Source organism: Lotus japonicus, chromosome 3, assembly GCF_012489685.1.
Source record: "Lotus japonicus ecotype B-129 chromosome 3, LjGifu_v1.2".
NCBI lineage: Eukaryota > Viridiplantae > Streptophyta > Magnoliopsida > Fabales > Fabaceae > Lotus > Lotus japonicus.
Genome location: NC_080043.1, coordinates 16,704,851 through 16,729,378, shown reverse-complemented (window position 1 = coordinate 16,729,378; position 24,528 = coordinate 16,704,851). Strand labels below are relative to the sequence as shown.

At 40.5% G+C, this 24,528-nt stretch overlaps 2 protein-coding genes across 5 annotated transcripts; both read right to left on the bottom strand.

Moving 5' to 3' along the window:
• Nucleotides 1–8,408: 8,408 nt before the first annotated feature.
• Nucleotides 8,409–10,985, bottom strand: LOC130743686 (uncharacterized). Its single transcript, XM_057595917.1, has 3 exons — nucleotides 10,332–10,985; nucleotides 9,518–10,103; nucleotides 8,409–9,376 (listed from the first exon to the last, which is right to left on the bottom strand). The coding sequence occupies exons 1-3, from the start codon at nucleotides 10,983–10,985 to the stop codon at nucleotides 8,409–8,411; spliced, it is 2,208 nt and encodes a 735-aa protein (XP_057451900.1).
• Nucleotides 10,986–16,021: 5,036 nt separating this feature from the next.
• On the bottom strand, nucleotides 16,022–24,456 carry LOC130749015 (ent-kaur-16-ene synthase, chloroplastic-like). 4 transcript variants are annotated; one of them, XM_057602276.1, is made up of 13 exons: nucleotides 24,347–24,442; nucleotides 22,418–24,065; nucleotides 22,035–22,320; nucleotides 21,782–21,962; nucleotides 21,399–21,616; nucleotides 21,191–21,311; nucleotides 20,883–20,980; nucleotides 20,571–20,794; nucleotides 20,363–20,475; nucleotides 20,176–20,274; nucleotides 19,664–19,879; nucleotides 19,420–19,561; nucleotides 16,023–16,609 (listed from the first exon to the last, which is right to left on the bottom strand). In XM_057602276.1, the coding sequence occupies exons 3-13, from the start codon at nucleotides 22,285–22,287 to the stop codon at nucleotides 16,253–16,255; spliced, it is 2,022 nt and encodes a 673-aa protein (XP_057458259.1). In that variant the 5' UTR covers nucleotides 22,288–22,320; nucleotides 22,418–24,065; nucleotides 24,347–24,442; the 3' UTR covers nucleotides 16,023–16,252. The 4 variants fall into 4 exon arrangements, with proteins under 4 accessions (XP_057458260.1, XP_057458259.1, XP_057458258.1 ...); XM_057602277.1 differs by lacking the exon at nucleotides 22,418–24,065 and having other exon boundaries at nucleotides 16,022–16,609; nucleotides 22,035–22,244; nucleotides 24,347–24,417; XM_057602275.1 differs by lacking the exon at nucleotides 22,418–24,065 and having other exon boundaries at nucleotides 24,347–24,456.
• Nucleotides 24,457–24,528: the final 72 nt, after the last annotated feature.

Genomic DNA, 24,528 nt, shown 5'->3' with positions numbered 1-24,528 from the left:
ATTAAATTTCCCGTGCAGGACACGGGTTAAAAACTAGTAAAAAAGAAAGTGTTAGTAAGAGTCTTTTCCAACATTTATCTAAAATTAAACGATGAAAATGAATTCTTTCGCAAATTAAATCATCAATCTTTTTTTTTTGAAACCATCAATCTTATTAAAACTAGAATGAAAAGTTAGTACTTTGCAGTGATTTATGGAAGATGAATATATAATTATGTCGGTGAAAATTGGACAAGACCATATTTAACTATTCAATTTTTATACTTTACATTTAAATATAATAAACTTTATTTTATTTAAAGAAACATCTAATGTCACTTTAGAAGACCTAAATACTGTCTCTGTAGCATAGCTCAAGTGCTATGAGTTGGAGGACATATGAGTTAGGTAGGGGAGGTATAGAGATCAATTCTCGGCGGGTGTAATTTATCTTTTCGATGTACAAAAAAAAACTTACATACTTGTTTTTTTTTCTATTAATTTTTTTTATCTTATAAGATAAATAAAATATGTAATATGAACTAATAATTTTAATTTCACTTAATTTAATTTATTAAGATTTATGTCATAAAAAATTACTCTGGGGAGGTTTTTTTGGGTTCAAATGTCCTGTATCTGAGTGATCTAATTATATGGGAATCATGGTGGGTGTGGCTGTTTTTGTTTTTTTCCTCATGGGAAACCTTTGCTCTCATGATTATTCATATCAATAAATTAATCTTTTGTTGTAATAAAAATATAATTATTACTAGTTCAATCAATCGTAAACAAGTTAAAAGTACATTCACCGATTTAGTGAATATTCCAGTTTTTAAAACATTTATAATTATCATGATTTTTTTCCTTTTCTCATAAATTCTAAAATCTTCATATTTAATTATTAGGATATTTTAGAGTTTGAGGGATATTCTTTACATATTGGTGTTCTAGTACCAATATATATAACACAATGTAGATTGTTTAACCAATAACATACTTGTCATATCTTGGGAATCTATTAATAACTTCAAATTACAATTGCTAAATTTTTAGATTTAACACTTTTGATCAACTTTTGAAAAAAACAAATTCCTTGTCGAGGGAATTCACTAAAACCTAGTTGGTTGCTTTATGAGGCAAGTATATAATCCATGGAAGTTGATAAGAAGTGTTCGGTCTAAAATTCTCACAAAATACAATTTCAAAGTTGTTAAGAGATCCTAAACTTATAAAATTGTATTTTATTGATGAATAGGAGCATTGTATTATATATGGTAATGTGGGAAGATATATATATATATGTTTGGAATATCTTCAAGGAATTATTTTAGCAAAGTTATTGATGAACATGTGTTTACCGTGATATTTGGTAAACAAACATCTTCCAAGTTCGATTGGAAAAAGTTTAAGAGTTTGCGAATTAAGGGTTCTTTTGGGAAAACGTCTTGCCAAAGCGCGTGTGAAATTGGGTTTTCGACAACCGTGTGTCAAAAGATAAAAAGAAATGAAGATTCGAAAACAAAATGCAAAACAATCAATCGTGCTTGAAAGTAAGATTCATTAATTCAAAGCTTTACACAAACCCAAACTTATAAATTCGACAACCAATCTAACAAAAGCAGTAACAACAACAACTTCGAAAATCTAAGTGCAGGAATCGTAAAGTGCTGGTTCGGCAACATACTCCTCCATGATCACGTTAGGCTCGTTGAGTCTCTTTGATGCGGACATGAGAGCTTTTTAGTGAATTTTTAGAGCTGAGTTGGGAACCCCTTTTCTGAATTGGATTCTCCTATTTATAGAGCTTCATGTCCCGCGTGCCCTTGGCAGTTTTCTTCCTCGATGGATGGGTTAGTGGGTCTGGTTTCCCCCCACGATCTGATGCTTGTCCCGGAAGTTCCATGCGTGGTGGTGGAGATCGTGTTCCTCAACTGCTTAACTGTTTATTGGCCACGTACTCGATCATTGTAGCAGCGGTTGCCAATGTTCTTTTGTCGAATTCGACTACTCCTCTAACTTGGCGTTTCTTCGTAATTCCCTTGCTCCATACTCGACTGCCCCATGCGCTTTGGGCCAAAGTTGTTGCGTTTTGGGCCAAACATTTTGGGCCAACAGATGCCCCCCAAAAATGTTGATTCTCGACTACCAGGCCTTGGAGGGATCAAGCATTTTTTGATTGTGAATTTCGAACGAAACTGATGGTTGCTCACCACCCCTGCCTTTCTGACTTCATGTCCAATCAGCAATCTTAGCGCCTGACTCTTACTCCAATCAGAAGCTCTAGCGTCTGACTTCGTCTGTCCAATATGTCGTCTCTACCCTAGGGTAATCATGGCTCCTTTTTAGCCTGCATGTTAGGGTTCTGCGGTTATATATTATAAAATAACCGTTGGATTTCAAATTTTTATGCACCATTACGTAATTCGGCTTCGCGTCCGTTTCTTCATTTGCCTATAAATACGCCATTATTGCTTCTTTGCAAGCTTTACGTCTTCTGAATCATTTAAGTTCCATCTGGTTTTGCCTGCGATTATCTTCAATCAACCGGTTCCTGCTTCTTCCTTTTTCTCTCTGGTGCATTTTCTGACTGCTTCCATGGCTTCCGACTCCGACAATGTCATTCCATTGGCTGCTGCTTTCGAGATGAACGAAGCCAAACAGGTTCCTATTCCAGACCCACCGTATGAGGCGGAGAAGAGGGCTATCTGGAAATCTCAGGTACTTATCCCTATCTCTGTTAATGGTACCCTTCGTGCCATATTAGGTCCTTTGAAGAAGGCGAAGAAGGATAGGCCTACTAGTCTCCCTGATGGATACGAACAGTTTCACCCTAGTATTCGTGGGGAAGAGCTTATTCTTGCATTTCGACCTTCCTACTGTTTGCCCTTTCTGAAGGATCCCAAGAGGGCTTTTAGGTCTGCCCCGCCCAATCCAACTGCTGGCGATGGAGCCTATTTGAAATGGCTCGACAGGGTGGAAGCCAGTAAGTCTGGGCACTAGAAAGTCACTGGAATTTTCGACCTCATTCAGTTGTCGAGGTCGCCGATCTCTTATAATCCTGCCATGCTCTTGAGTTCACTTTTCTTTTGGGAAAGGTCCACCAACAGCTTTCATGTTCCTTTTGGCATGATTACTCCCACTCTTCTTGACGTTGCTTCCATTACTGGCCTGTGGGTTGTGGGTGATGATTATCATTCCTCTGCTGCCCCAACAAAACCCATCGCCATTTCGACAGACAACTTAGCTTTCAGTAAATTCATAAAGACCACTACGTCGAAGACGGTGAAGTTTCTGATGCTGAGCATGTCGCGTTTCTCTTGTATTGGCTTTCTGCCTACGTATTCTGTACCAAGTCTCTGAGGATTCTAGCCAAACTTCTTCCTTTGGCCAACTTGTTACATGAGGGTCGAAAAATTGCTATGGCCAGACTGGTGCTTGATAATCTTTATCAGATGATAAATGAAGCGATAGCCGATATTCGAGATCCTAAAGTTGCGTCTCTTAACGCGGTCGGTCCATTATGGTTGCTTCAGCTTTGGCTGAATGCGGTTTTCGAGTCGTTTCTTCCAGCCAAGAAGCCTCCCTCCGTGGTGTCCAACACAAGGATCGATGCTCACAGGCTTGAAACCCTAACTCCTCCTTATGATGCTTCTACTTTTGAAGCTGATTTCAAGAAGTACTTCACCATGTTCTTTGAACTGAAGCGCTTTCGTTCTAGTTTTGCACCATATAGCAAACCTTCCTATGGCCCTCGGTGGCTAAAGAATTCTTACCCCAATCTTCCTGGCTCAGAGGACCTCTCTCAACACCAAATCGAACTCTGGCAGACCATACTATCCCCTAGGGTGCTGACTATAAATTTTGGCAGCAATGATTTCACTTTGTGCGGCTATAATCCTCAGCTTGTTTCTCGACAATTTGGGCTGAGTCAAGATTTTCCTAACACATTGTTCGACCAATCTCTTGTCCTTTATCCTGGCGCCATCACCAGACGTAGTGCTTTCGACACTACTATTAACTACTACAATGAGGAGCTGATTGGCCTCAGCCCTTTTAACTTTGCTTCATCCTTTTATGTCACCAAGGCGTTTAAAGCTTGGTGGTCTGCTTATTGGAGCGACATTTCGATGCCGATTGAAGATTGTTTCCAGCGTATAACGAATGTTTTTCTTTTGCAGAAACAAGCTCCTAAGAAGACCAAAGGTATGCATACGTCTGAGATCAACGCCTTCCAACAATTTTTCGGTGTAGTATACTTTCCGGGTCCTCGACTTCAAGAGACTGTTGCCAAAGCAGCTCAAGTTTTAAGGCAAATGTGGGAATCTAAAGCCAAGAAAACTCGATTGGTCATTCCTTCTAGTGAGGATGGTATTTCTTTCATTACTCGAAAAACAGGCTTTAAATTCCCACCATTGCCTACTTGTAAGTATGCTTTGGCCTTCCCAGTGGTCCTTCCTAAATGGGTTGACCACGTGAGTATCAAGAACTTTTACCATAGCGCATTGCCTCCTCGGAAGCGGGTGACCTGGACTAAGTGTTACTTATGGAATTTTCATTTTCATGTGCCGGTCGAAATCTTCAACCACATATCGATAAGAACGCTTATTGGTGAAGGTAATCATTTCGACCTGGCATCTTTGCGATATTTATGGCTTAACTTTTCTTTGCTTTTCTTTTGCAGCTGAGCCAATTCCTCGACCAACTCCTCAAGCTTCTCCCCGAGTGACTTCTGCTACTATCGAGATTGAGGATGATGATGATGATGTTAGTCTGGCTGATAAGCTCAAAATGCCCAAGGTAATATCTAACTGTGGAGCTTCAATCTCTCTTCGATATATACTCTTTTGTGAACTTTGCTTTTTATTTTAGAGTCGAAAGCGAGGGGCCACGCCCACCACTTCTGCAAGCCAGAAAAGGGCCAAAGGTGCTGGTGGGTCTGCTGTGAGCAATCCTTCCCCGGCCAAGTCAGCTAGCCAACATGAAGAAATCCAGCAAGGCGATGAACAAGGTGGTTATCAACAGGCTTCCAGCCCTCTTCTTCAAGATACTACACCTGTTCCTGTCGAGATGGCTTCGGCCAAGAAGACCTCCAGGAAGAAGTCTAGTCATAAGTCTGGCAGCTCCTCTTCTCGCCACTCCAAGAGTTCGACGAGTTCCAGTCCTCTCAAAGAACCTGCTCCTAAGGTAAATCATTGTGATTCACATCTTATCTTGATTTGTTTTCCTTTCTTCCTTCTCATCTATTTCCACTTTTATTCTTCAGAGGGTTGACATGTCTAAAATGGCTGTGCCTCGAGCCACATGGTTTTCTTCTAATTCTCCACCAATTGTTCTATCTAGCTCTTTGAGCAGTTTGGACTCCTCGAGCTCGAGTTTAGACTCTAATGAGTTGGACCCTGTGTGGGACCAGTTGACATTCTATTTTAACTCGAAGCCAATCGCTTGGCAGCATCCTGGTTGCGAACCTTATTATACTAAAGAATGTCGAGATAATCTTTCTAATTTTCCTCCGCAGGATACTCAGAACGTGTCTTCCCTTGTTCGTGAAGAAAGTGCGCCACATGTCGAGGTTCAGAGTGGCGAAGGTCAAGTGACCCCAATCATTCAGCCTGATTAAGTGATTGGTGTTATGCCTCCTCCAAAGGCTGATGTTCTGGCCTGAACGCAATCTGAACCTTCTCCCCAGCAGCTTCAACGACATGCTAGGGTTACTTTGCTTTCTCCTCATGCCAAAGAAGGCTCAGTTTCTTCCAAGACAGTCGCTTCTTCCCACACTTCCAGTGAGAAGCTTAATGCTCTTTTGGTTGAAGATCCACTCACCATTTTTCAGAGCTTCTTTGATGGCACTCTGGATCTCGATTCTCCGCCACGTCAACCTGAAACTACTGAGACTGCTCAATCTAGCGGGGTAGTTAATGCTGGCCAGATTGAAGAAGCTTTAAGTAAACTGAAGGGGTTGATCTTCGACGAAGGTTTCATTGACAGTGTCCGGGCCAACCCTCAACCAGGCTTTGATGTCAAAGAGATGCTTACTTTCCTGTTGAACCAACGTCTTGACCAAGTTCAGGCAGATGCTCTTGTTGAGCTTCAGACTTTCTTGGTTGACCTTTTGGCCACACTTGACAAGGCTAATACTGTGGAGAAGCTCATCAAGACCAAGAAGGAACAAGTGGCTTCTAACACCAATGGGCTCTTGCCTGCAAAAGATGAGATTCTCAAGCTGACTGCTAGGAAGACTCTTATAGCGGCTGAGTTGTCAAGTGTTGATGCTCGACTGGATGAGCTTCAAAGGGAAATGGCAAGGCTTGAGAAGGAGAAGGCAACGCTGATTGAAGGGGGTCCGGTTGTGAATTCCCGGCTGAACACTCTAGCTGCTGAGTGTGCAAATGTGATGTTGTCGACATCTCAACTCTCCAAGGAGGTTGCAGCGGAGCAAAGTGTGAAGCAAAGCTTGGATGCCAGGATTGCTGCTGCTGGGGTTCAACTGGAAGCTTTCAAGTCGAGGATTTAGGACTCACATTTCTTATTCATTGTTTTTGTAATGGCCATGTGTTTGTATGGCCTTTGCTGCCAATATTGTAATGCTCCCAACCCTTATGACTTTGTTTGGCAATGGATTTCATATTGAAGATATCGACATGACTTACCTTCTGATTGAATTTTTATTGTCAATTACTCATTACCTTGTTAAAATATTTCCTGCGTAGTATTTCTGAATTTCGTATCATTTAGCTTGGCATGCAATCTAACTTTCCATCTTCCAAACCATTAATCAACTTCTTGGAAAGTAGGGTAATTTATGATGCTCTTTTACCAAGTTTGTGTTCAACGACTGAAGAACTTCCTCCACTCTCGGTGGTGGCCGACGTGGCCTACCATGTTTGGTTAACGCTTTGGCAACTGCATGTCATGCATAAATGCGGCTCTTTGTTACATTCCTATTATAAATAAAGCCGTTTTTTACCTTTTTTTCATCAGTAACTTCTCCTTTCTCCATTCTCATCTTCTTCCTGCTACTACCATCTTCGTTTCTGATTATGGCTAGCAAACTTATCCTCCAACGTATCAGAGACATGGCCTTTCAGCATAACCTCTTTCAAAGCTTGTATGAATCTTCTTCCCGCCTCGATGAACTTTTAGGGCTCATCGATCAACTACTCCAAAGGCCTATCGTTGCACGCGTTAGAATCCCTCTTCAGGAGTTCCAGGGGTTACTTTTGGAGGCTAAGCCTCTGTTTGAAGAATTCCGGGAGCCTCATTGGGCCAACAAGACCCGGAAGGTCTCGTTCGATTAACCGTCGAGATATCTGCGGTCTCTCTCGAAGACCTAGCTGCTCGTCAAAAGGAGGCTCGACTTGAGGGCCAGATGGCGGCGCTGGTGGATCGACTGGAACCCATGCAAGCTAGATATGACGGATATAAATCTAGCCTTCCGTTCTAGACTTTTTAATTCTTTTTGTATCTTGCCATATCTGTAATGTTCGTCTCGATTAATGAAACATTTCCAATTTGGCAATTTCGACACTTATCTTTTATTCGATTTTGATTTCATGCAGCATTGGCTTATATGCTTTTAAGTACTTGCCATTTATTGTAACGCATTGTCGTTGATTGCTTAATTCTTTAATCACGTAGGCGTTATTAGGTAGCGTTTTCTCGACTTTAAATGGCCCTTCCCAATTGGGGGCCCATTTTTCGTAGGCCCTATCTTTCTTATCCATTGGGAGAATAACCTTCCATACGTAGTCTCCTGTGACAAAAGATCGATTTCTAACCTTCTTGTTGTATGCTTTAGCTATGCGATCCTTTTGCCTCATTAAGACGTCTAGTGCCAAGATCCTTTCTTCGTCGAGATTTACTAATTCGTCTAGCATCATGTTCCAGTAAACTTCACTTGGAATTTCTTCTTGTCTTTGTATTCTGCACGATTGCAAATATACTTCTGCGGGTAGCACGGCTTCTTGGCCATAGGCCAAACGAAAAGGTGTTGTTCCCGTCGCCTCCCTTGGTGAATTTCTGTAAGCCCAAAGGATTTGGCTTAAAGACTCATGCTAGCTTTTTGGTTTTCGACCCACGTGCTTTTTAATCAAGCTTATTAGAGTTTTATTGGCAGCCTCTACTTGGCCGTTTGCCTACGCATAGTAGGGGGTCGAGGTTAGAAGTTTTATGCCCCAAGATTCGGCGAAGGCTACCACTTTTCGTCCTACGAACACTGTACCTTGGTCAGTTGTGAGTGACTCCGGCAATCCAAAACGATACACAATGTGATTTTGTATGAATTCGATCACCGTTTCTTGTGTCACGCTCTGTAGTGGAATGGCTTCGACCCATTTAGTGAAATAGTCAATTGCTACAATAATATACCTGTGCTGCCTTGATGAAGCCGGGTGAATCTCGCCAATTAAATTTATTGCCCATCCCCTAAAGGGTCATGGCTTGATAATAGAATGTAATTCGCTGGCTGACACGTGTTGGATTCCTGAGTGTTTCTGACAATCTTGATAGCCTCTTGCATATTCGATGCAATCCTTCATGATAGTTGGCCAATACATCCCTTGCCTAAATAGCATCCATTTCATCTTTGCCCCTGCTTGGTGAGCGCCGCATAGGCCGTCGTGAGCGGCTGATACAGCTATGAAAGCGTCGTCCTCGTTCAAGCATTTCAACAACGTGCCGTCGACATTCTTTTTGAACAATTCATTACCTATGATGGTATAAATTAGAGCCCTATACTTGACTTTCCTGTCGGTTGACCCTACAGGATTCTGCAAGTATTCGTCTATTGGATTTCTCCAATCATTAGGGGTAAGGTTATCGAAGGCCATAACGTCGAGATCCAGAGGACTAAATTTTTCCTTAATCCTAATTAACTCTTGCAATTTTAATTTATCTATCATGTACCCAGAAGCGATTTGTGCTAACTCATTAGCTTCTTGATTGCTTAGCCTAGGTATGTAGCTAATTCCTGCTTGGTCGAAATTGGCCAGTAAACTCATGGCCTTTACGTAGTATTTCGCCAAATTCTCACTTACGCACTTATATTCCTTAGTGAGTTGCTTCACAACCAATTCCGAATCACCTTTAATTTCGACGTTCTTTGCTCCCAAGGCCAACAATACTTCGAGGCCTGAGACTAAAGCCTCATATTCAGCTTCGTTATTGGAGCAGCTTTCCCGCATCCGAAACATGAACTTAGTTGGGATGCCTTGCGGAGACACTATCAACATACCAATTCCTGATCCTTCCCTATGGCTTGAGCCGTCGAAAAACAACTTCCATGGTTGTAATCCTACATAAGCTATCTCTTCAGGCAAAGTGTGATCTGCCAGGAAATCAGCTACTGCTTGCCCCTTAATTGCCTTTAAAGGGGCATAAGTAAGTGAATATTCGGTTAATGCTAAAGACCATTTACCAATTCGACTATGTAAAATAGGCTTGGATAACATGTGCTTTATTATATCAAAGTGAGAAAAAACCATTACATCAATTGGCTTTATATAATATTTCAGCTTGGTACAAGAAAAGTATAAACACAAACACAGCTTCTCGATCATGGTGTATCGAGTTTCAGCATCGTTTAACACACGACTTAAATAAAATATGGCTCTTTCGATGCCATCTTCGTCTTCTTGTGCCAACAAGCTGCCAATGGTTTCATCTGTAGCTGAGATATATAACCTCATTGGCTTCCCTTTTATGGGAGGAATCATCACAGGAGGGTTTGCCAAATAGGTTTTTAACTCATCAAATGCTTTTTGGTGCTCTGCTTCCCAGCGAAAAGTGTCTTCTCTCTTCAGTCGAAGAAGGGATGAGAACGGCTTAGTTTTATCACTAAGGTTAGCAATAAACCTTCTGAGGAAATTGACTTTGCCCAAAAGCGACTGCAGCTGCTTCTTGCTAGTTGGCGGACTTGTGTCAAGAATGGCTTTGGCCTTGTTCTTGTTGATTTCGATGTCTTTCTTGTGTACCACAAAACCCAAAAAGTCACCTGCAATTACACCAAATGCACATTTAAGAGGGTTCATTTTTAGGCCATGTATCCTCATTCTTTCGAATGACTTCCTTAAGTGTGACAAGTGTTCATCCCTAGAGGGGGACTTGACCACTATGCCATCAATGTAAACCTGCATAAAAGTTTCAATAAAGTCATGAAAAATAGTATTCATTACCCTCTGGTAGGTCGCACCAGCGTTTTTCAAACCAAATGGCATGACCACCCACTCATATGTCCCTAAGGCACCAGGACATCGAAATGCTGTTTTCGACACATCCTCCTTGGCAATAAAAATCTGGTTGTAGCCAGAATATCCATCTAGAAGGCTTAAGTATTCATGGTCTGCTGCTGAATCTACCATCATTTCAGCTATGGGCATGTGATACTCATCCTTGGGTGTGGCAGCATTCAGATCTCGAAAGTCTATGCAGACCCTCATCTTACCATTCTTCTTGATTACTGGGACTACATTGGCTAGCCATTCAACATATTTGGCCGCTCTGATAAACTTGCACCGCAGCAATCTCTCGATCTCTTCCTTGATCTTTACTAGAACGTCTGGGTGGAATCTCCTGGGCAGCTGCTTTACTGGTTTTCTGTCCTCTTTGATTGGCAGTTGTAATTCCACCAAGTTTCGACTCAAACCGGGCATCTCATCGTAGTCCCAGGCAAAACAATCTCTGAATTCTTTTAACAACTCGATCATCCTGCCTTTAAGCTCCGGGTCGATCAAGGAACTTATATAGGTTGGCATTTTCTTTGAGCCATCTCCCAAATCTACTTCCTCCAAAGGGTCCTGAGCCTCCATTTTCGTGGCGTCCACTAAAGGTTTTTCGAACCCCAACGGGCCATCATCATAAATGCAATCCAACCTCGAGTCGCACATGTCTTCTTTAGCCTCTTTGCCTAGCTCGTTTCCACATGCGTTGTCTTCTTCATTCCGAGACAGCATCTCGACAGGTGAAACTATAACTTGAAACTTTCCTTCTTTAACGGCCATACTTTTAGCCATTTTGTCGGCCTCTAGAGCCGTTTTCATCCTATTTTCGGCTGCGTAAGCCGAAATCCAAGCCAAGCTCGAATTAATCATCATTGTGCTGTGTTGCCACATTGGTGGCAGCCTCATCACTTGCCACTTCTTTAGTAGCAACTTCTTCCTCGTCACTGTGCCATCCACTCATAGCATCCGCCTTGCATGATTCATTGAGGTGCAATCCTCGAATTGGGTCTAGCGTCACTGAATACTCTGAGTAAGGATTAAAATACTGATTGGCCACTGTGTCAAGTGGAGCAATTGTAGCTAAACTCTTCTCAAAATTCTTCTTGTCGACATAGCCTGCTTCCACCAAATAGTAACTTTGGTCAGCTTGCACATTCTCGACAACTCCATCTGCTTTCCATATGGAGATTCTCTGATGTAGGGTAGAAGGAACTGCCCCTACTCCATGGATCCATTCTCTGCCCAATAAAAGATTGTAGTTGGCCTTTGAAGGCACCACAATGAACAAGGTCGATCTACTCACTGTCCCTACTGTAATATTCAGCATGATCGCACCCATGGAGGTGCTGGTTTTGCCTTCATAGTCTGATAAAACCATGTCATGGGGAATCAAATCTGTCGCTATCTTGCCCAACCTCTTCATCATGAACCTGGGCATCAGGTTGATAGCAGCACCACCGTCGACAAGTATCTTATTGACTCCTTTGTCTTCCACTTTGACCCACACAAATAGTGGCTTCAAGTGACTCTTCATGTGCTCTGAAGGCCTTTGGAAAATAACCCTGTCGTCTTCAACAGCTCCTCTCTGCATGACATAATAGCATAACGGGTTATCATCTGCCTCTTCCTCGACATAGTAGTCCTCGTCGCCTTCAATGACCTCTGAGACTCGGTCGAAGTCAGCCGGGAGTATGGACACTATGCAAATGATGTTGAGGTCTTCCCCATCACTTTCGTCGAAGTCCTCTAGCATGTCTTCATCTTCATCTTCATCCCCAGCAGCCACATTTGCCTTCTCTTGAATGGGGTTTGGCAGGGTCATCCCTTGCTTGATGGCTTGGTCTAGATGATTGATGATAGATGCCACGCTTGACTTGTTTTCGGAGGCATCTGCAGGCTTGATATCCCACAGGGATCGAAATTTACCACCCCTTTCTCGCTCCGCCTTTCTTTTCCTTAAGAAGCGTCGGAATTGGGTCCTGGTCATCTGTTCTGGCCCATAGTAGTTCCTCGAGCCATAGGAGTAGTTTCTTGACACCTGAGAATTGTTAACGTATGAAGATCCTTGGCCCAAGTCGATTTTCTGCCATTTCTGCCTTGGCTTTGGTTAAGGTGGTGCTGACCGGAACCATTTGTTTTTTGGCACCTCAGCATTGGGGAGATAAGTTTTGCTCTTCCCTTTTCGATCTTGATCCATATGGGTGGCGACCTCTTCATGAGGGAAAGTCAATCTTCTGGCCACAGGTGCTTTTTGTTGTTGATAATGCCTCTTCATTTCAGAGTCTTGGTAAGCCTTGGCCGCTGACTTGTTGAAAACAGCGCTGCATCTAGGGCACAGCATGACTTCATTTTCTTCATCTTGGCTTCGAGACAGGAACTCGATAAAAGTTTCTCCCGCTTTGGGGTAAACCTCTTCCAAGCTAACTTCTTCAACTGGTGCTTCGACTGCCACCTCTTTTGTTTCTGTTTCTTCCAGAATCAAGCCGGAGTCGAGCTTCTCGGTGATGTCTACCATGCAAATGTGGAGGGGCTCCACATAATTGGCTTCAGCTTTCTGGAGTGGATCTGAGTCGACTTTCACTTGGCCTTTAGTCTTTTCGCCATATTTGAGCCTGCCAGAATCCAGTGCTCCTTGAACAAGGTCCCTGAAACGAACACACTGTGAGGTCCAATGGCCAAAAAAGTTATGATACTTACAGTATTTGTTGCCCTTCTTCTGTTCAGGAGAAGGCTGTTTTTGGTCTTTAGGGACCACAATTAACCCATCGGAGACAAGTATGTCATAAATTGCATCACATTTGGTGACATCAAAAGTATAAGTTTTGACAGTAGGAATGCTGTCTTTGGGAGATTCTTCTCCCAACTTGTTTTCATAAGGCTTTAATGCCTTGCACACATAAGGGTCTCCTGGCTGGAGCTCAGCCAGATTGATGTCGTTAATGTCGACTTCGGAGGTGACCTCGTGGCAATTGTACTGTGTTGGGCACACCAGTTCTGTATCTATGTAGGTCACTTTCTCTTTTTTAGGCCATTTGTGAGTTGTCTTAGCTCTTTCATCGTTTTTCTCCGCTTTGAGTAATTCGACATGCCTTACTCTATCAGCGAGTTGAGACATATCTCGAATATACTGCGTGTCGAGTATCTTTCTAATCGAATACTCTAAACCACCTGCGGCCAAAACAACCAACTCATGTTCTGGGACATGAGTAAAATATCGAGATTTTAACATCTTGAATCTATTCAGATAGTCATCAATAGATTCGGCATTCTTTCTTTTGACGCTAGCCAGATCCTTTAGACTCACTTTGCACTCCCCTCTGAAGAACTGCTCATGGAAAATCCTTTCCAATTGTGTCCAAGTGTGGACTGACCTAGGAGCAAGGGTTGTGAACCATGTGAACGCGTTCTTAGTTAAAGAACTTGGAAAGTACTTCATTTTCAAATTTTCGTTAATGGTCAGGGCTCCAGCCTCAATCTGGTATCTCGCCACGTGTTCTACAGTAGACTCCCCTGAGTCCCCAGAGAACTTAGTGAACTTTGGGACTTTCCAACCTCTAGGGAGTTCCGCATCGAGAACCTCTTCAGTGAAGGCTGAAATAAAATGGGGTCTGTTAGCAAAACCTACATTAAAATCGTGCTGATTTAGCAAGTGTTCGACCACAGCAGCAACGTTTTGTTGACCCCCAGCATTTTGTTGTCGAATAATTTCCATCACTCCATCAGCGTGCTCATCCCTATTTACCATGTATACGTTCTGCGGCCCCGGTGGTCCCCCTTCATTTTCTTCGAACAAAGGGTTGTGTCCTACGTGTTGGTAGGGTTGTACGGGCCCACGAGCTGGGATTGCGGCTGGTGGAATTGGTTCAATTCTCGGCAGAGGTGCTACCTCGTTTTGTGCTCCTAATGCTGTCGCCAAACGCCCCATCTGATGGGCTAACTCTTGGTTGTTGGCATTTATGTTCTGGATCAAAGGGTTGAAGATTTCCCTCATCTGTCGAGATAACATGTTAACCATCTCGTGCTGGCTATCGTCGAACTGCTGCCTGATAGCCTGAAGTGACCGAGAGTTCATACCCGTGGGCATGTACATTTGTGAACTTTGCCCCGTGGCAAAGCTAGGACGGCTCACTCGATTTCCTAAATTCATCACTGTGCCATTTGCCCCGAATGGAGGCATCCCAAAAGGTGGCACATTCTCGGAGAACGTCGAATAATTGCCCTGCAAGCCATGCATCAATGATGTAGGCATGCCAAATGGCATATCTCTCGTAGGCGGAGGAAGGTTTGGCATAAAGGATGTTTGGGCCACGTTGGCCACTCCTCTCGTCACAGTTGGCATTGTCACGACCTGAGCCGTGGTAGAGATAGGTATCTCAGCCACGGTTGACATCATTACACCCTGAGGTGGTGATATGAGGCCAAGATTCGTCCCAGGGGGCAAATCCTCCTCATTATTACTACTTCTCCCACCGGGGCTATTCTGATTCACCACATTGGATCCCTGTGGGGAGGTCCTACCTCGATTGTTCACCATACTTATTGTCCTGCCGCTTCTCAAGTGCATAAACCAACTCACGCAAGTAAACAAGCAGCAAAAACGATAAAACTTCACACTAGAACTTCACACAAAACGCTTCTGTAAAACTTGGTTTTCACAAAAACGGTCCCACCAGGTGTGCCAATTTGTTTACCGTGATATTTGGTAAACAAACATCTTCCAAGTTCGACTGGAAAAAGTTTAAGCGTTTGCAAATTAAGGGTTCTTTTGGGAAAACGTCTTGCCAAAGCGCGTGTGAAATTGGGTTTTCGACAACCGTGTGTCAAAAGATAAAAAGAAATGAAGATTCGAAAACAAAATGCAAAACAATCAATCGTGCTTGAAAGTAAGATTCATTAATTCAAATCTTTACACAAACCCAAACTTATAAATTCGACAACCAATCTAACAAAAGCAGTAACAACAACAACTTCGAAAATCTAAGTGCAGGAATCGTAAAGTGCTGGTTCGGCAACATACTCCTCCATGATCACGTTAGGCTCGTTGAGTCTCTTTGATGCGGACATGAGAGCTTTTTAGTGACTTTTTAGAGCTGAGTTGGGAACCCCTTTTCTGAATTGGATTCTCCTATTTATAGAGCTTCATGTCCCGCGTGCCCTTGGCGGTTTTCTTCTATGATGGATGGGTTAGTGGGTCTGGTTTCCCCCCACGATCTGATGCTTGTCCCGGAAGTTCCATGCGTGGTGGTGGAGATCGTGTTCCTCAACTGCTTAACTGTTTATTGGCCACGTACTCGATCATTGTGGTGAGAAACTGACTCAGTCAATGCTGCACGTGTTAAATGTGCCCGTGTTTGTAGCAGCGGTTGCCAATGTTCTTTTGTCGAATTCGACTACTCTTCTAACTTGGCGTTTCTTCGTAATTCCCTTGCTCCATACTCGACTGCCCCATGCGCTTTGGGCCAAAGTTGTTGCGTTTTGGGCCAAACATTTTGGGCCAACATGTTAGTTGATCATTGTTTATTAATGTTAAAATATGTGAAACCTAGAGAGAATGATCCCTTTGTAAATATTACATAATTTGAAAATGATTCATTACATAATGATTGAACTGTTATATTATTTATGTGACTGTTGTTGTTATAAGTGTCTAAAGAGCAGGTTTTGGTTGGTTGCCGGCTCTTGGGAGTCTTAGAGGGTTTTTGGGTTTTTCTTTCATTGGTATTCTTTGGTCAAATGTGATTAAATTTTTATAAAAGTGCTAAAATGTCCACGTAGTCACCCCTGGTCATCACGTGCACAATTATCAGTAAAAAATGGACACAAACAATTTTATCTATTAAAAGAAATCCAAGGACTAAGTGCTAAGAATTTTATATAGGGACCTGATTAGATTCTTCTTTAAAAGTCAGGGACTAAAAACATATTTAAGCCTATACACAATGCCATTAAGCAGATTTACCAAAAAAACAATTTTGCAGATGATAGTATCATTCCCCCCTCATTTACCTAAAACGTTGCAAGAACAGTTGCCGTGTCTGTGAAGTAATTGAACTGAGGCATCACACCACTTGTGGCTTTAACAGAGGGCTAAGGTTCTGCTGAGAATCTACCAACAAATCACCAAGGACAATTGGCTCTTTCAATACTGCATTTACACTAGAGTGCATCTCTTCTGAAGTATATCCATCATCCTTCATGTAAACTAGGTGCAACACTTTCATCATTTTCCAAAACGAATCCTTGCAAGCTCTAGGAACTACACTTCCTTTTTCCTGCAAAATTAATCTCAGGAGCTCCCTTCTCTTATCCTCAATAATACCCTTTATCTTGTCAATGGCTTCTTCTTCAGTAACAACTCCATTGCCATGAACAATATGCAGAGTCACTGCATTCAATTTCCCTTCCTCAGATTCTCTCTGCAGCAGAATTGGAACATTATGTTGGTTATTTTAAAAATATAGTATGGGTAGAAGAGAAGAACGATAGTAGAGAATTGGGAGCATAAAGCATATTTTTATTCAGCAGCATAGCAACTGGTTTTATACAGCAAAATCACCAACATAAAATTCAAATTCAAAAACATAACAACTACTAGATGAAAGCCTAAAAAATAGAAGCTGAAACAGCTCTATCTTATCAGTCAATAAGACTGTTATTTTCCTAAATAATAGCAGAAAAATTAATCTTCTGCTGTTTGTTTATTTCAAAGTCAATCAATCAACACTCCTCCTTGACTTTGGAACTGCAAACTCCAAGCTTTTGCCTCAAGAACTCAAATCTGGATTTTGGAAGTGCCTTGGTTAGGATATCAGCTACTTGATTTTCTGTCTTGCTGTAGATTAGCTTCACTTCTCCTTCCCTTTGAACCTCTCTTAGAAAATAAAGCTTTATCTTGAAGTGCTTTGTTTTTCCATGAAACACTGGATCATTGGATATTGCAATTGCAGCCTGATTGTCCACCAAAATCTGAGTGCTACCATGTTGTTCCATGTGCAAATCTGCCATGATTTTCCTAATCCAAAGAGTTTGATTCACAGCAGCAGCAACAGCTACATACTCGGCTTCCGCTGTAGACTGAGCTATAATTTCTTGCTTTTTAGAACACCATGAAAAAACTCCAGAACCAAGAGTAAAACAATAACCAGAGGTGCTTCTCATGTCATCAACACATCCTGCCCAATCACTATCAGAATAACCATGAAAGCTGAAGCTTTTTACTTGCCTGTATCTTATTCCATAATCAGTGGTTCCTCTAACATATCTAAGAATTCTTTTTGCTGCTTGAAAATGAATTTCACTTGGACAATGTATGTACCTTGATAGCAAACTCACTGAATGCATGATATCTGGTCTGGTACTTGTTAAATACATCAAGCATCCTATTAAGCTTCTGTACAGCTTTTCATCAATCTTTTCAGCTCCATCTTCTTTGCAAAACTTCTCCTTTTGATTCATTGGAGTAGCTGTTGGATGGCACTCTTCCATGTTGAACTTCTTGAGGACTTCCTTTGCATACTTTTCCTGACACACAAATATTTCATGTTGCTTTTGCTGCACTTGCATACCAAGAAAGAATGTCATCTTTCCAAGATCGGTCATTTCAAAGACATCTTCTATTTCTTTTTTAAACTTGTCAATCATCTTCTTGCTACTTCCTGTAACGAATAGATCATCAACATATAGAGATAACACAAGTATATCTTCATCCACCTTTTTAACATATAAGGTAGACTCACTTAGACTTTTCACGAAGCCTAAGCTTTCTAAATGTGTATCAATTCTGCTGTACCAAGACCTTGGTGCTTGTTTTAAGCCATACAATGCCTTCTTTAATCGATAAACCTTATCTTCTTGTCCTTGAAGAACAAATCCTTCTGGTTGTTCAACAAAAATTTCTTCCTCCAAGTATCCATTCAAAAAGGCTGATTTGACATCCAATTGGTGTACAATCCAATCATTTTGTGCAGCAAGTGCAAGCAGCAGCCTTATTGTATCCAACCTTGCAACTGGGGCAAATGTTTCAGAGAAATCCACCCCAAACATTTGGGCATAACCCTTGACAACAAGTCTTGCCTTATGCTTGTTCACAGAACCATCAGGATTAAGCTTGGTTCTATAAACCCACTTGACTCCAATGGCTTTCTTATGATTTGGTCTGTCCATCAACTCCCATGTCTGATTTTTTTCAATCATTTTCAGCTCCTCCATCATTGCATTTATCCACTTTTGATCAGTTGCAGCTTCTTCATATCCAGCAGGCTCCATGACAGCAAGATTGCACCTTTGATAAACTTCAGAAAGTAATCTTGTTCCTCTGACTGGTTCATCATCCACATCTTCATTCTCCTCCTGGAATTCAGATTTATTTTCATCTTCCCAACTCCAGCTATCTGACTCCATGAATTTAACATCCCTACTAACAATTATTTTATTCTGATGTGGAAAATAGATCCTGTAAAAATCCCAGATTCTGCTTTCTTGTCTAGTTTGTCTCTCTTTACATGAGGAATGTGAGAGAAACACAAGCAGCCAAATGTCTTCAAATTAAGCAATTCAGGTTTGTAACCATACCATGCTTCAAACGGTGTTCTTCTTTGCAAAAGGCCTACCGGAATTAGAAGAAGATCTTCCAACATGTGCTGCCTTAAATGTGCGGATATCATTGAGAAGACGCCCACAAGTACTCATGAGCTTAAACAGACTATTCAGTTCATGACTTTCAGTAACTTCATTTGAAAGCTTAGGTCCTAAGAGATAGAGGGCTGGAAGGACAATTGCTCCCAAGCCTAATGATACGAACGCATTTTGCATATAATCATCAATTGTTGGAACAAACTTGCTTCTTAACCACTCAGCTTCTGTAAACATAGACCGCATCAAATTCAGCCACTGCAAAGAAAACAAAGTCAGTTCAGTCCGGTAATTAAGAAAAACCTGAACCGGTTGATCGCCATTAGGCCTTTATGATACAATTTCAATTTTCATGTCCTTGAAGTAAACTTAGGAGAAAATTCTCACAAATATTTCATCTACATTCAGAACATATGGTAGGGCCATATTCAAGGGTCTTGCAGGGACAATATTTATCATTAGAATTCTTTCATTTCAATGGGGAGAGGATGCAGCTGCAGGGCTAAATCCACTTTTCATTTACATTTGAATGTACTGGAAAATCACAATAACATTTGTCGAAAAATAGGAAGAGAAGGATGAAGGAAAATCTCACATTTCGGATAACATCATCTTTCACGTTACGTCCTTGCCGCTTAACTGATTTCTCCCCAATCTCACAAGTTGTGCTGTGAATCGCAGAAAATATTATCTTAACTGTCTCCGAACAACACAAAGTGTTGATATCTGCATCCCACCTACAGTTTCATTTCCATAACATCACTTTTTGAGCAGAAAAGTTATAATAGAATTCAAAAGAAATCAAGGGCATGCAGATGTAACTAAGAAAAGAAATATACTGCTCAACTAGTTGAATAAGGTCCACTTGCTCTTCTTCAGAACTTCCAACATCAAAGAAATCATCAACAATTGTTACAAGCACCCCATTTTTCACCATTGAGATGCGAGCATCAGATAGTTCAGGAGAAAATAGAGTAGCTGCACAGAGGAAGCAATTATAGGCCAGTTTACTCCTTGCAAACTTTAGTTTGTCAAGCCTGCTCTCAGTATACCACCTGCATATGATGGGATATAGTTAGGTCACATTTGTGGAAAAGCATGTTCTGTCTTTATGACACACATTGAAATAATATTTTCACAAAATAAAGCATAACTACTAGCATAAACAAAATAACCTAGATCCCTTAATGACTTCAGGCCAGAAGAAAAGCATGAAGAAGATAAAATTAAAATTATTGGTGTTTGCAATACTATTACCTCAGCTATGATTATGATCTTTCTATATTGATATCTAGCCAGACCAAATATGTGATAAATAAAAGGGGAAAATGAAAGGAAAAGAAACATATACCTTGCAAGTTGCTTGAACTCTTTACCATGTATTGATTGGAAAATATTGAAGTCTTCTACTGCTAGATTTAGAGTTTCTTGGTTTGCAAGATTGCAAGATCTGGGCCATACTAACAATCAAGAATTTGATATCAGAAAAGAAAAGGGACATGAGACATGGGGGAAAAAATATACGACCATAGGCCCACCTGTATGATGTTTTTAAAATCCTTATTTCTTCTACATTGTAATGCTCTATTGATCTTCTGTTTAACAAACGCTCCAAATTTGAATGATAAGGAAAATTAAGAGCCTCATTGACCTAAAGTGTAAATACAATGCAGTTATCAGAAAGGGTTATAAGAATTTAGGAAAATATGTAGCTAGCTTTTGTGAAAGATTCAGACAGGAAAGTACCTCGTGGTAAACATGACTACGAAGTTTATCAGCATATACACGATGAGGGGAAGAATAGTGCTTCAGAAGCTGTCTTGTCCAGGAACTTTGTTTCACCAAAACTGATTCATCAGGATGTATAATGACTTGTGAAGCCCTATATAGCTCTAAAATAGCACCAACATCCTTCAAGTACCCTTTCAAGGAATTGGAAAATTTATCTTCAGAATATTGATAAAATGGATCTGCAAAGACAACATACAGATTAGCTATGTTGGTCTTTTTTCTTTAGATAAAAAGTCTTAACTACTAAAATGTAACAAATGATCCAACCTGAAGATACATCATAGCCATTGAGACGCAACATACGAAATGCCATTGCACAGGTGGTGGGGTCTAAGAAAATATCTTCCATTCCTTGCATCCAATATCTATTTTTCCAGAAGTTAAATGTAGTGAGATTCAACGGACAAAAGTTAAAAGTTTCTGTAATGCTAGAGTGCCTTCTAATTTACTATCAAGCGCTGATGAATATTTTCATCAGACACATTTATAGTTTCTTTGCTACTTCTCCAGTTATTTACATTAAGTATTTTACTTGAACAGGTGCAACCGTGCAAGCATCTCAAATGGATTATTACCTGTGTGTTTCTTCCAATACACTTCGAACTTCCGATTTGAAATGATGATCAATGCCCAACCTTTCAAGATTATCAATCATATAGAGACGGGCATATATATCCAGAGGAGAAACTGTTGGAACTGAATTTTTGAAAAACAAAAGGGCCCATTAATATACAAAAAGTTAGTTTCAGTAAATAGATACAGAACAGGAGTCTGAAAATGTACCTGCATTCCCAAACTTTTCTAACACAGATTGGAGGTAACTAAGACAATCAGCATTCTTAAGGTGCTGAAATGCAGCTGCTGTTGTAGAAGGTGAATTAAACAAAGATCCATTCTTCCTTTGATGCTTCATTATTGCACTCCAGTCCTGTGAGTTCAACATTCCTTCTGAAACATATGCTAGATATGCTCTCCACCCTTCTGAATTGCTATGACTGCCTCTAAGGGAAGAAAAATGCAGCAGAAAGAAGTCGGTTATTAAAATAGAAAATAATATCTCTCTAATTTTAAATTCTTAGCACCTACAAGTTATTAAAAGAATCTTGAATATCAGAAATATTTCCAATGTAGTAAAAAATATTTCCAAGAGAAAACAAAAATAATACCTTTGGAGCTCTATCTCTCTCTTCCGGATCATTGCTTCCAAGCTTATAGCTCCAATTGGAAGGTTGATTCCCAAATTTTGTGCATATTCAATCATAGAAGGAAAAAGTAGATCAAATCCTATGGGAGTGTGTTGGTTCTCATCATTGATTGAGGTAATATTTGACTCAAGAAATTTAAGACCTGCAGGAATATCAAGGAAAATTCATTTCTATAACAGTAGAAAAATTAATTGCTAGTAGAAGAGTAAAGTACCCTTGTCCATTAGATCTTCACCAATACCCCATTGCTTTAATGCAAGGATACATGCTAAAGTAGATAAGAGAGCATCATTCATCAACAATGGATGGCGATCAGGAAGACCCCAGGAGCCATCAAAGAGTTGACTATCTAACAACCAGTTTAAGCATTGAGGGAAAAGCGGGGCACCGGACGAAGTTGAAGAAGGAACCATCGCCACCCAAGCTGTATCATAAGAAGAAATAGAAAGCTCAACCTTGTTGAACATGTTCCTGATTCTTTCCTTAGTGTCATCAAGGCACTGCAAGCAATAAAAACCATATTTTCCTTTTCTTATTACTTCTCACAGAAAACTATATGAAACGGTGGGGGGGGACTTCAAAATATGCATGTCATACCAAAGTCCTACTGTTATGGAGGAAATCATATCAGACCTTCCAGGAAATAATGAAGCTTAAAAAAGAATTTTTTTGTTCTTACTACTAGAAAGTTAATGATGCTTGCTAAGAATACAAGCTTAACATTTCCGTTCATGTTTTGCAATATATCTGAACAGTTGGGGATGAACAACTCATAAACATTTTTATAGCATGGCATCCCCAACCCATGATGTTTGTTTGAACCATAGTTACCAAATTCGTCATTTAGCCCAAGAACCGCGTTCCAATTCATGTGAACCGGTTCGCGGTACATTTACGTACCGGTTCACAATGGTTCATGTACTGGTACTCCAACAGTTGTGTTCCGGAAAATGTATTACAATAACTTGTTTAGACTTTAGAGTTCAAATTTTAGAATCTTGTACCATTTATATGGGAAACATAAAGCATTTATTGTTGCAGATGAAGTTATACTCTATAATATAATAGTTATAATGACTTTTCAATTATCGATAAAAGAAAATTCTTAAACAACTATTGGAAAATAAAGATTTGATTACATAGAAAATTTTGCAATTCAATGTGCCGTCCAATTTAATCGGGTGAAACGGCTATAAAGTATAAACTCCTTTTACTTACTAATGTCGCGTTCCATTACAATCATCTGCTTACATAGAAAATATTTAATAATTGATTGGTTTTCATATAGTTATTTATAAAGATTAATATTTTTTAATTTTTTGTGAAAAAATTTACACTAAACGTACTAATTAATAAATTAGAATGAACCGCAAACCCAAATGGCGAACCAACTCTGTATACCCCCCTCATACCGAATACTTTACAGGTCGCGTTCCACGTTCCCGCACCCATACCTCGTACCAGAGCGTACCGCGAATCGGGTAACTATGGTTTGAACTTAATGCGCTTTCAACCTATCTTTTAATATATACACCGAAAATCTAGATTACCCATGAATAAACTTTTATTCCAAAGCTTACTCATCAATGGCTCTTAGAATATATAATTCAATGATTTACCCCTTTCTTTAGCACAAGAACAGAACCCACCCAGTGTGCAAACTGCCACTAAAGGGAATTGGTTTTAATGCCACCCCTTTTCATTTTCTCGCCACCCAAATTTATCTATGTGTGCGAAAACCAATTACACAACACCACACTTATAAGTGTGGAGCAAAATTATCACAAATAGAAAGTGCGAAAGGGGATGGTATGAATATTGTTGGGTTTTTGGCTCATTAGAAAGAGAAAAAATCAGAAAGATTTGTTTCAGATTTGTTTCAATTTTATTTTGGGTTAAATATGTTCAGTTTATTATGATTTGATTTAAGGGGATTGTATATGAGTTTAAGAAGATTTTATGATGTTTTACTAGGGTTGGTAGTATCCTATAAATATGTAAACTCTGTAACCCTAAAAGTTCTACTTGGTACCACATGCTTCATGCCACAAGTAATACAAAAGAGCTATAGCAGCATGCAATTTGGCCGAACTACGTGACCAAAGATGTTGTGTGCTTTATCTGTGATTTCTCGCTCTACTATTTCGTGCAATCGAGGTGCTTGAATCCCCTACAAGTGGTATCAAAGCTGATGGTTCGTAGGACCATGGTAACGGCTTCTTGTGTCGAAATTCTTCCTAGAAGTCTAGCTAGGCGGTGGATTCCGTTAGCAGCGAACGGTGGTGCAAGACAGACAGAAAATGGGGAAAAAGTGTTAGAACAACAACACGAATATAGAACATAGTAGAGAGAAACACACAAAAGTTTTGACCACGCTGTTCGACCAAATTGCCTACGTCTGCGACTATAGAGCAACTATATTTCCGTTTCTTGATTTGTTATGAATACAATAATTAGGTTTCAGTATTACAAAGGATACTAATAATGCAAATGCTTATGAGTCATACTCAACAAAAAGGAACAGACCTGAAGTGGAAGAGAGTGGATTGATCAGGCGTGAGAGAGACATAGAGTGAGAATGGTTCTTGATGTTGCAAATGCAAGCAGTGATGCATAGAGTCCATGGGTACGTAGTTGTATACTTGTATACATAAGATACGGACAAGGATACCGTGTGCATGTAACCAATCTTGTAATATTAAACTGCC

Excerpts from the sequence above, each read along its gene's own strand:
- LOC130743686 (XM_057595917.1), bottom strand. The coding sequence starts at position 10,985 with ATGGCTAAAAGTATGGCCGTTAAAGAAGGAAAGTTTCAAGTTATAGTT. Across the intron at positions 10,104-10,331 it reads TGCCCATAGCTGAAATGATG|GTTTACATTGATGGCATAGT; the intron begins GTAGATTCAGCA and ends ACTTTTATGCAG. Across the intron at positions 9,377-9,517 it reads CACCATGATCGAGAAGCTGT|CATTAACCGAATATTCACTT; the intron begins GTTTGTGTTTAT and ends AATGGTCTTTAG.
- LOC130749015 (XM_057602275.1), bottom strand. The coding sequence starts at position 22,287 with ATGTTCAACAAGGTTGAGCTTTCTATTTCTTCTTATGATACAGCTTGG. Across the intron at positions 21,617-21,781 it reads AGAGAGATAGAGCTCCAAAG|AGGCAGTCATAGCAATTCAG; the intron begins GTATTATTTTTG and ends TTCTTCCCTTAG. Across the intron at positions 20,795-20,882 it reads TGGCTATGATGTATCTTCAG|ATCCATTTTATCAATATTCT; the intron begins GTTGGATCATTT and ends TTGTCTTTGCAG.